General features: G+C 35.5%; 1 protein-coding gene across 3 annotated transcripts in view; it reads left to right on the top strand.

The window, feature by feature from the left end:
- LOC131432889 (protein cab-1) overlaps positions 1–10858 on the top strand; it is a 74855-nt gene extending 63997 nt beyond the window's left edge. For all 3 annotated transcript variants that reach the window (XM_058599461.1, XM_058599462.1, XM_058599463.1), the window contains exon 6: positions 1968–10858. In XM_058599461.1, the coding sequence (XP_058455444.1) occupies positions 1968–2117 (150 nt within the window). In that variant the 3' untranslated portion in view covers positions 2118–10858. The remainder of the gene's footprint in view (positions 1–1967) is intronic.
- Positions 10859–12655: the final 1797 nt, after the last annotated feature.

The following is a 12655-nucleotide window of genomic DNA, read 5'->3' as shown; positions in this document are numbered from 1 at the left end:
TTTCAGATATATCATGACAATTTTGAAATTTTGAAGAGCGTGTTGTTTTTAATTTTTGTTTCCCCCATTTCTACCAATAAAGTGTAAATTTTATCGAGTTTCATAACATTTACCACTGTGACTCTTCATGCATTGTTTCATCAGCAACTTCTTCATGTTGATGAACTTCGGCAATGCAATTTTTGCAACACTTGTTAGAACAACCCATCTTATTATTTACAACAGAAAAAAATCCAACTAGTGGTGTGACAATGCCTTTCTTTTTCATCGACACAGCCTCATGAAAATATAATTTGCATTTTTATTAAGATGATTTCTGACACTAATTTGGGCTTATTTTTGACACGAATTTATTCAGATTGATTTGGGTAGTTTACAAAAAATATGCTTCAGCGTTCACAATTTCAATCTGAATTGATTATATGGATAGAGAAAAAAATATTTTGTCGATTGAGTTCCTTGTGCCTTGATTACGTGTCGAATGAGCCTAAAATTATTGATATCGGTTAGCAGCCATTTGAATTTCAAACCGGTTTAATGAACCAATAGTTGTACCAAATAAACCTATTTTTTGTATCGAGAAAATTAACCAGAAAAAAGTGCGTTTAGTTGGTTGTTGTTTACGTAACTTATACCATTATATCTCTGAAGCCAAAAATCACAGCCATTTGATTTGAATCAATAGTGACATTCAAAATAGTCCAAGTTTGTTAAAATCGGTTCTGCAGTCTATGAGAAAATTGAGCGGTAAAAATAACCCGTTTTGTCGGTTACGTAACTTATACTACTATATCTCCGGAACCCGAAGTTACAGCCATTTGAACTTCAAACTTGAACGATGGCTCAACAGTTGCTTTCAAACGAGCTTAAATTTGTCGAAATCGATTAAGCCATATTCGAAAAAATTGAGCGCGAAAGAATAACGCCTTTTGTCGCTTACGTCGCTTATACCATTATATCTACGGAACCAGAAGTCACAGTAACTTGATCTTCGAAGTTAATCAATGGTCCAATAATAGCTTTCAAACGAGCCTAAGTTTGTTGAAATCGGTTAATTTATGTTTTAGAAAAATGAGCGCAAATAAAACTACGCTTTTTGTCGGTTACGTCACTTATACCATTATGTATCCAAAACCAGAGGTCGTAGCTATTTTAGCTTCGAACTTGATCAATCGCCTAGTAGTAGCTTTCAAACGAGCCTAAGCTTGTTGAAATCGGTGCAGCCGTCCTCGAGAAAATTTGGCGCGAGAAAAATTCGTTGGAAGGTGCACACATACATACAAACATACACGCACATACATTTTCAGATCCCCTCGAGCTGAGTCGAATGGTGTATAACACTATGGGTCGCCGAGGCTTCTATTACCTTTCCATAAGGAAAGGATAAAATTCTACAACAATAACATACATATAATTCGAAGAAACCAAACAAAATCTTTACTATTCGATTGAAAATAGACAAATTATAAACTTTTTATATAGTTTCTTCTAGCAATCATTGAACTCGCAATGAATCGTTTTTAATTCATGGGAATTTATCATCGACTGAATTTATCATCACTTCGTTCGCACCGAGGACGTCGGCCCCATATCGAACCCTGACGCACCATGCCAACTCTCTCACACGGTACACGTTGCATGAAGTAGGCATACACAAAGAATCAAATGCTTTTGCATTTGGTTGCTGATTATGAAAACTAATAATTTGTACAAAATTTTAACATTTAAACGTAACAAACAAATTTTGGAAGAAAGTGCAGTAAAATTAAACATTTTAAAATTGTTGAAAAAACAAGTAGATCTTATAATAACTTTGTATTCAGGCTCTCTATATGGAAGGCGGTTAAATATATTTGTTCCTGTGATTCTCATGATCACATTTAATCAATTCACTGTACTAAATGTTTATTTTTTAAATACTCATTACTCATAAATGCCTACATTAATTTGTGCATTCTTTATTCCAGACTGCTGAAATGGAAGTAAAAAATCCTATGTTCTTGGATGATACAACACTGACACCACGAAGCTCGCATACTCCGGATTCAAAAGTGCTACCGAAAGCATCAGCTGGCACTGAAAAATCACTTCCAGGCGGCAAGCATACGATACAGTGAATATATAGAAAATCAGGAGTACAAGATTTTTTCTAATTCATAAAGATTATTGGTCTAGACTGGATAGGTCAAAAGTATAGTTATATTCAGTAAGAAAAAGTTATACCAAATAAGATCAAAACGAAGGATTTCAAAGAAAATTTCCTTTCAGCATGGTTTATATTGAATTGTATTGAATGATTGATTTCTTTTATAATCAACATCATTGATCGGCCCATTACCGCATAAGTCTGCACGAACTTAAGGAATCACTCTATGAAACTGTTTTGAATTATTATATTTTTCACTGCATCTGTCGATAGATGAGTTATATGAAAACATAACTGCAGAGTTCCAGCCACGCCTTTGAAACGCCTAAATTTCATAGCGAGTTTTCTCTAAATCACATTTTGAGTCCGTTCACACTATTAAATAAAAATACTGAACCTATCGACACGAATCTATACTCATTTTGTAAAATATTAAATGTAGGAATGTATAACCCACTAAATTGTAAAACAACTAAATTGTATAAAAAAATTTCTTGCTAGTTTTTTGATGAAAAGAACTCAAAAGTCCAAAACAGAGAACTGAACATTTTCTTTCGCGTTTCATAGAGTGCCTCCCTTAAACAAAACACCACACTTTGAACCGAATAAATAATGGGTGTTTGCCCCAGACATACTTCAGTAGTTACCCTCACTAACAAGTGAACTATAATCGGTGTTCCTATATGGTGTCAGTTCTTTAAAAAAGTATCAGGTTTGAGGATATGAATGATTTTTTAACGTGCCTGAGCTGTAGGTGTCGGAAAATAAAAATCATGATATTCTTTATGTAACCTTGCTAAGATTTTGGAAGAACTTCAAACATCGTTTTACGGTATATCTAACATCGTCTTCTGCATCCTACTCGTCGAGAATTTTTGAAATCGGAACAATTATGTGACGCCCCATCCTTCCTTCACGAACTAGAGGCAGAATTCGAAAACGATTAATTTTCTAAAAACCTGTTTCAATCCATGGTGTAATGATGCCTTTTTCATATCAATTATATTCTCATTTTAAATACTGTGGTATTCTATTCAAAATGTATCTCTTCGATTCTTGAAAGAAACCAGAGATTGTTTGTACATTGACTGGTATAAACTACAGAATGAAACAGTTTTTTGATCGGTTAGGCAATCCACGAGAAAACGAAGTGAGTTCCACTATTGTAGGTACTTCCGGCACCGGAACCCGAGAACCGGTGTAATCGATGTCGGTTCGTATGGCCACCAACTAACATGACGTACAAACTCTACTACTTTTTTTTAAAATTTTGAAAATTCTATACGATTTTGACATCGTACTCTAAAATAACAATATAAAATAACATAACCTTTTCAATTTGTAAACAGTTGGGTCAAGTTAATATGAATATCAGTTACGATTATCGTCGCACATATCAGTTCCGATTATCGTCGCAGAGCTAGTTTCCTTTCAAAAAAGATAGATCATCCAGCTGCTGGTCGTTTGCATAGGAGCAAAATACACCGAAAAATGGACAACATTGAAAAACGTTATGCAAAATCAAACTAATGGCTCCAAATGTTATCTAAAGAACTAGAAAGATTGTTTCTTTGCAAATCGGTATTTAAAACCACCATTGTAGTGAAAATCTAGGATAATTTTATTAGCTTTGTGCAATTTTCGTAGTGCAAAATTCGCCACATTGTTTAAAATCGTTTATATCTAAAATTCTTCAATATCTTAGAAAATTACACAATTTATCCCTTCTGAATGCCAGAAATTAATCCCATACAGTATTTTGATAGTTTCTTTCACTGAAATGTTCAAATCCACTTCCGGTGAGACGTATGTGCAGGCACGGTTCTCGACGAAAATTTGTGTATTTCTTGTTCGACAATAACATAATCGAACATAATATAACCTCAACGGGCGGGATAGATCTCTATAGGTCCCAGCCCTGTCAAGTTGACACACCAGCAAATAAAAAAAATTCGAATCCGATATGAAACAATCGACATCAAAATTCAACCAGTTGTAGTTTGTAGTAGAACCTCCCTCACTTTCCTGAGGAGCGCTGCGTACGTCGTCTTGTCGTTTGCCTCGACGATCAGTTCATCACCCTTTTTTTCTTTGCCTAGGGGGCAGGTCATTTTCTTTATTCGTGTGTTCCTTTCTCTTGTCTTCCTTTTTTTCTTCCTGCTTTTCTTCCTTTTTCTTTTCTTCCTTCTCCTTTTGCTTCTTTCCCTTCGCCTGCTGGCTATCCACAGTGCGCCATCCATCATTACTCCGATTGTTGGCGCGCTCTCGTTCGCTTCTTTGTTTCTTCGGGACTTCCTCATCTCCTGGCTTATCTCTGCCTCTTTTCTCCGAGCGAGCATTCGAAGAATCATCGACGTCTCTTTCGACCATGGCTCGTTGCTACTGCCGCTGCGTAGCTGCTGCAAAAGCGTGTTTAGTGGCAGGTAATTCGCTCTCTGCCTCATCCGTTCTCTGCGTCACGCTGTGCCATTCTTTCACAGCAGCTCCGAGAGCCCTCCGAATGTTCAACACCAAGTCCTTGATGTCCTTATGCACGTTGTGCTTTAACGGATTCGCCACCTTTCCGCTTGTTATTGGATTCCCCCTCCGGGCCGCTTCGTGTCGCTTCGTGATCTCTTGGTTGTCTATGAAACAGGGAGGCCAAGCTAGGGTTGAACACGTACCGTCATGGGTTTCGTGTCCAGATCCAGATCAGCGTAAGTCGGGAATGTTACATCCGAGCCTAGTACCCCTCAAAAATGACGGCCAGATGAAGAACGTTTCTTCTAGATCTGCTCTGTTTTAATGTGTAGGCTACATTCACCCCTATTCTGTTCGTCGATCGATTCGAAATATTCCGATCGAATGTGCAATTTCCGTTCTGCATTCCGTTCGAGTTGGGTATGAACTCAAATATCATTCGTTCGAGTTGTTAAATTTTCGAGCATTACTCGATCGACTTGCGTACGTATTACTTATGTTCAGTTTAGAATCGTTCTAATCTTTTTTTAATAACTATTTATTGGAATTTGAGTTAAAATTAAATTATTAAGATTTAAATTGGGTGTTCAGCCACAAGCGGTGACTTTGCAGCCCTATTATATATATGATTTGGTTATTACCATGAGGACATCATTTGCTTCCGCAATTCTGAGATTTTTGTGTAGGGAAAATTCTAAACCTACTTGTATTGTGTAATGGGGAAAAGGAACTTATATACTAACTTACTAACTAATACAGAGAGCGAATCGATTCAATTGAAGATTGCATCGATTTTTGTCGGAATTTGCTTGTAATATTATGTGACATTACATCTAATGGTTCTATATTTGTGAGTCTGTGTAACTCATTTGTACTAAACCAGGGAGGACGCTTCATAATTATTTTCAGAATTTTATTCTGAATCCTTTGAAGCATTTTCTTACTGGTGGAACAACAACTTGAACAAATTGGTACTGCATAAAGCATTTGTTTATAAATTAACAATTTGTTTTTTAGACAGAGCTTAGAATTTCTGTTTATAAGAGGATATAAACATTTAATATATTTATTACACTTTGCCTGGATTCCTTCAATGTGATCCTTGAAAGTGAGTTTTTTGTCATACGTTAAACCTAAGTATTTAGCTTGATCAGACCATGTCAATTCCAAGCCATTCAATTTGAGAATGTGATTATTGTTTGGTTTAAGAAAAGAAGCTCTTGGCTTATGAGGAAAGATAATTAATTGCGTTTTTGCTGCATTTGGTGTAATTTTCCATTTTGACAGATAATCACTGAAAATATTTAAACTTCTTTGTAGGCGACAGCAGATCACTCTTAGATTTCTACCTGTGACTAACAGATTTGTATCGTAACAGAATAGCGATTTCTGACAACCAACGGGTAGATTTGGAAGATCAGAAATGAAAATATTATACAAGATTGGAGCTACGCTCAAACCCTGCGGAACACCGGCTCGTACGGGTAGCAATTCAGATTTACAATTCTGATAGCTAACCTGAAGAGTACGATCAATTAAATAACTTTGAATCATTTTGATCAAATAAATAGTAAACTGGAAATCAGACATTTTTGCTATTAAACCTTTGTGCTAAACACTGTCGAATGCTTTTACTATGTCTAGAAGAGCAACTCCAGTGGATAACCCAGAAGATTTATTCGCTTTTATCATGTTCGTTAGTCTGACAAGTTGATGAGTAGTTGAATGTTCATGACGAAATCCAAACTGCTCTGGTAAAAAAATTGAATTCTCATTTATATGAGACATCATTCTCAACAAGATAATTTTTTTTTCAAAAAGTTTACGGATAGAAGAAAGTGAGCTAATTGATCGATAACTTGATGTTTCTGCTGGGTTTATCAGGTTTATCAGGTTTGAGGATAGGAATTACTTTAGCGTTTTTCCATCTTTTTGGGAAGTAAGCTAATGAAAAACACTTGTTGAAAATTTTAACCAGGAGTCTCAAGGCAACATTAGAAAGATTTTAATAAGAATATTAAAAATTCCATAATTACCAGGAGCCTTCATGTTTTTAAGTTTCCTGATAATTGATTTAATTTCATCAAAATTCGTCTCAATAATGTCATCGTGTGATAACACTTGGGTTGAAATATGATCATATTTCAGAGATACTTTATTTTCAATAGGACTCACAACGTTCAAATTAAAATTGTGGACACTCTCGAACTGCTGAGCAAGTTTTTGAGCTTTTTCGCCATTCGTAAGAAGTATTCGATTTACTTCCTTGAGAGCAGGAATTGGTTTCGGAGGTTTCTTAAGAACCTTAGAGAGTTTCCAGAAAGGTTTAGATTATGGTTTAATTTGTTCAACTTCTTTAGCGAAATTTTCATTTCGCAAAAGAGTAAATCTATGTTTTTTTTGTAAATCCTTAACTATGTTTTTCATAGCAGGATCACGAGAACGTTGATATTGTCGTCGACGAACATTCTTCAACCGAATGAGCAGTTGAAGATTATCATCGATGACAGGAGAATTTAATTTAGTTTGAGCTTTGGGAACTGAAAGATTTCTAGCTTCGATATTGTGATTTAATGATTCAAATTATCAATTGCTGTGTCGATGTCCGCAGATTTTTCTAAAATAGTTTCATGATCCACACGATTTTCAATGTGAGATCTGTAATCCAACCAATTAGCTCTATGATAGTTGAATATAGAACTAATTGGATTAATTATAGCTTCGTTGGAAAGTCTGAATGTTACAGGTAGATGATCTGAGTCAAAGTCAGTATGTGTAATTGGTTCATTACAAATGTGACTTTGATCCGTTAGAGCCAGATCAATTGTAGACGGGTTTTTCACGGAAGATAAACAAGTAGGATTACTGGGATGAAGAACTGTGAAGTAACCAGCTGAGAGTTGATTATGAAGTATTTTACCATTATTTTGCCTACAATTCCACTGGACATGCTTAGCATTTAAGTCCCCTATTACGAAAAATTTCGGTCGATCTCTTGTGAGTTTTTGCAAATCGCCTTTAAAGAAATTTAAAGCCGGTGCATTGGAATGCAAATATACTCCAGCGATGAAATAAATTCCATGAATGGTTTCAACTTCGATTCCCAAGCTTTCAACAACTTTAGTATTGAAAGAAGGTAAAATTCGATGTTTAATTTGCCGTTGGACAAAAATGGCAACTCCACCACCCATTCCAGTAAACCTGTCAAATCGATGAACCACATAATGTGGATTACTTTTCAATTTGACATTTGGTTTAAGAAAAGTTTCTGTCACAATGACAATATGAATTTTGTGAACTTCGAGAAAATTATGAAAATTCATCTTCACTCGATTTCAAAGATCGAGCATTCCAATTTAAATTATTCAAATAATTATTTAACATCACTGTTAAATTTTAAATTCATTATAATATTATTTGCAAATTGCCATCCGATTTGAAATGCTTCAAAAAGTGATGAAGTCGAATTCATTCCGATGATCATTTGAAAAAGTTGATCTTGTAGGTAGATCATTTTATTTTCAGTTATATCGCCTAAATCAACTTCATTTAAAGAAGAGAATGGCATTGAAGAAATATTCGTAGGTAGACTGCCATTAGAAGAAGATGATATGGCCGATCTACCTATTAATAAATTGTTTTCGTTAGAAGATGAACTGCAAGGCGGTCCTGTGTTTTGATTATTTACATTAGAAGAATTAAGTGGTAGATTTCTACCTGTTATACTAGCATAACTGGCATTAGAAGAAGATGATGACGAGGTCGATCTAGCTGTCAATAAATTGTTTTCATTAGAGGACGAATTGGAAGGCGTACCTGTTTTTTGTTTTAAATTCGAAGAAATAAGTGCCTTAGAAGAATTAGGCGTGACATTTGTAACGTTTTTTTATTTTCAGGTATGTTCTGTAAATTTACGGTCGTTGATTTGACTTGTTATCTAAACGAACGAGCGTTTAAATTTTTTTCCTTGACAGGACATTTCAAATAATTGGATTTATGATTTCCATTGCAATTTGAACATGAAAATTTATCAGTGATTTCATTCATTGGACAAACGTCTTTTGAATGGGATTTACCACAATTCAAACACCGTATATCCATATGACAATTTTTGGTTCCATGGCCGAAGCCTTGGCAACGACGACATTGCGTTAAGTTTGCAATACCATTATGCCATTTATAATGTTCCCAATGAATTTTAATGTGGGAAATGAAACGTACTTTTTCTAAAGTTTTCAAATTGTTTACATCACTTCGATTGAAGTGTATTAGGTAAAGTTCATGGGAAATTTCAGAGCGTGGTTTAGAAGTACCATTCGCTCTTTTTTCATAAGTATTACTTGGGAAGGGGCAAAACCAAGCAATTCCTTTAGTTCACTTTTAATTTCATCAGTACTTTGATCATTTGATAAGCCTTTCAAGACAGCCTTGAAGGGTCTGTCTGATTTTATATCATATGAATAAAATTTATGAAGTTTCTCGGACAAATATCGAATAAGACGTTCGTAATCTTCCAATCCATCAACCAAGACTCGACATTCTCCTCTTCGTCCAATTTGAAATGAGACTTTTACTTCCGGGAGAAAAGTAGAAAGCTCAATCCGGATTGCTATGTCTATGTCGCTACAATCGGATTCAGGAAGAATCTCGTAAATATTGTTAGACGGCATAGAATGAACGGATGGGAAATCCGTCCGTTGTCTTTTATTTTTACATTCAGATTCTATAAGATCATGAATGTTATTAGAAAAATGTTGAATAACAGATTGTGATTTATTCCGTATTGAATTATTTTTAGCCTTAGGCTTGTTGCCTTTCCGATTGGATGCAGGCATTTTTTGAAATGAATAAAATTTTAAATTTAATTAACTAGGCTAAATTAGTCTTCAATTAGACTCCTAGTTTGGAAAAGTCTTGATAAAGACTGATTTTGTAGTAGTCTTAATAAAGACTGATTAGTTCGAAAAATAGTTCTTTGATTAACTAACCTTAAAAAAGGCTGATTTATTTCTTAGTCACTCTTTGTATCACTTATTCACTCTAATATCACTCTTTGTATAGCCTTGAGAAAGGCTGACTAATTGTTAGTCTTTAAAAAAAATGTCAGTGATTCAGGTAGCATTGAAAAAGACTGAAGACTTGAATCAATGAAACTCTAGGTAGCCAGAAAAAATTTCCAGGAGCCGAGAGCTATACGCGTGCGGTGCGAACGACTGTTCAACATCGACTGAGAATCGTTCTAATTTGTTTATACAAGTGTGACGGTTTCGTTTAATAAGAAATTATTAATATAAATAATTGGAACGTTTAAGTATTGTTGACAGCTTTGACGGTTAGTGTTCGAAATTTCAAGTGTTCTCGAACGAGAGTCGATCGAATCATACAAGTCGAACGGAATAAAGAATGCAAAATTCGAACTCGAACGAAAGTGTAGATTCGTTCGTATCACAATTCCGTCGGATTGCAGAATCGGGGTGATTAGTTACTTACTAAACGAACCGACTTCTGGTATACTGATTCCTAGTTCCCGGTTCCAGAAGTACCGGAAATAGTTTTCAAAAATACTAAAAGAAAACTCACTTAATTTTCTCACTCTTTTGCTGTTCAATTTAATCCGGGTTCGACTTCCAGTTCCACAACTACAGGGCAAAATGTGTTTAATCATTTAATGCGTCAATGCTAAAAAAACATTATTTTTATCTTGATTAAAAAATTGTTTTTATCTTAATTGTTTTTATCTATTGTTTTGTAATATGAGAAAGGCATCATCACACCACTAGGTGGATTAAAAAAGGATTTTTCTTTAAGACTCACCTAGCAGTATCGGAAAAAACTACTTGTGCGTTTTTAAACAATGACTGTTTAACTGGGATTCTAAGTAAAACCTTGAGGATGTGGCTCTCATTGTATTCATTTTCGATGAAACGGATAAAGTAAGTGGATGACAGAAAACGATGCTTAAATTTTCAAAAGTTAAGATGGCGGATTTCGGTCTATCTATATTGTTTCAAAACGTTTTCAATATGGATAAGCTAGTGCTATGCCGAAACGCTTGGAGTTTAGTCCACTCTTTTATTATATAAACGTTGTCGAATCATTACGTAGTTGTATCAACTTATGAAAGAATTGGTGCTTTTTCCTTAAATACGTGTTTGATTTCGCTGAAACATGGTTAAGAGATTCAATAAATACCGTATGTGTGATAATGTTTGCATCATTAAACAATGTCAAAATATAAAAAAAATCTCGTAATTTTCTGGTTATTAGTTGTAGCATGAATCCATTTCTCACCAGGTAAGGGGTCAATGTTTGTTTGGGATTCGTTGTACTTGGGTGGCGTTTAGAATAGGCCTTGTACATGACGCTACTCTGAGCAATCCACATGTTACTGTCACCAGCTCTGAGTGCGGTTCGGAGCCCCATGTTGTTGAAATACAACATCGGGCTTAGAACAGGCTTTCACATGACGCGAGTTAACGGCAGAGATAGCCGATTTGGACGGCAACCACAATGCTAGATCAGTACCTCGTGCAGCGGAGTCGAGACCAACGTACACTCGAGACAGCAGTTGGAGCGGACAGTGTCCTGATGGGGAATTGAATTGTTATATTAATAGGTCTAACAAAGTTTAGTTCATAATTGACCACCGAAGTAACGTTTGCTTTGCGTTTCGCCTTCGACTCATCAGTGTTTAAAGTAGTTCAAATTTAGCTTCCATCTCCGTCTAGCAGCTCAATTTGAATCGCTAAGTAGACGCAAAGTTTACACTTTTCAAATATAACACTTCGGATATTACCGAGGCGCAATATCCTCTCTGATGGCAAAAATATCAGCTAAAGACAGAAATATTTTTCAACTCTTGATTTAGCTTGTGGTTTCCACCAGATAAAAATGAAATAGACTGACATAGAAATAACTGCCTTTACATTAATTATGGGAAAATTGAGTTCAGCCGAATGCCGTTCGGTCTTGAAAACGCGAATGGTCGATGATGTACTTCGTGACCAGCTCAGAAAAAACTTCTACGTTTACATGGACTATGTCATAATTCAGTAAAAAGCATTCAAGCAAAGAGGTTGTGTTTCTTTATTACTGGCTCGTGAGTTAACGGTCGCTACCCTAGACAAAGACATCTCTAGCCAAAGGCACAGAGGTGCTAAAGCTCAGAGGTGCTAGGGCACATCAGCGAAGAGCCGCAAATACATCCACCAGGTAACAGATTTTGTACACACAAACAATAATATTGTGCTTATAAAAATGACCAAATTTGATTTTAAGTCTTAAAAAAATTAATTTTACCAGAGAAACTTTTAAAATAAGTGGAAATATTTGCAGCTGAAAGTTTTTCTGATTTTGATACCATTGTATTCAAAAGTTGAAACTTTCGAAATAACAGTGAACAACCAATTGGTGCAGTGTATATTTACACAAAAGTGACTAAGTTCATTTAGGCGTTCGTTTCGAACAACTTATTCCCATACATTCCCTCTCAGCAGGCCGTTCAATTTTGTTGATTTTTGAGCGCTTGTTGAACGATATATTGCACGAAAGATTCGTTCAATTTGCTGGAACGGTTTGTTGTTGTTTTTTCTCTTGCAAAAATAGTGTGAAAATTAAGTGTTACCTTAACATAGATAGGAAATTTGTTGTTATTCTACGTGAAGTAGAAGTATTGTGCAGGTATGTATTGTTTGTTTAAACAAATAAGTGAGAAAAACTTCAGAAATTCTGCAGTATAACTAGTCCAACGGGGCTCCAACTCCTCATTTTAAAAATGGCTCAACAATGGACCTCTGTCTGCCGGGTTTGTTGAACGAAAAAAATGGCATTCGGTTCAACGGTCTGTTTCAAAATCGGCAAACGAAGGTCCCGTGTTGGCCTCCCGTTGAACGATTGATTGGACTTTCATTGGACCAATGATTCAACGTATTGGACCAATGAAGGACCAGCGTTGAACGTTTTTTTCTAAGTGGGTTATCAGATCCGAATGGATTCCGAATCGGCGAGAAATTTTCATTCGAAATTCCATGTGGAAATCATGTGGAATTC

The sequence above is a fragment of the Malaya genurostris genome, chromosome 2 (genome assembly GCF_030247185.1).
Source record: "Malaya genurostris strain Urasoe2022 chromosome 2, Malgen_1.1, whole genome shotgun sequence".
NCBI classification, from domain to species: Eukaryota; Metazoa; Arthropoda; class Insecta; order Diptera; family Culicidae; genus Malaya; species Malaya genurostris.
Note: the sequence above shows the minus strand (reverse complement) of the source record. Positions and strands in the feature narration are given on the sequence as shown.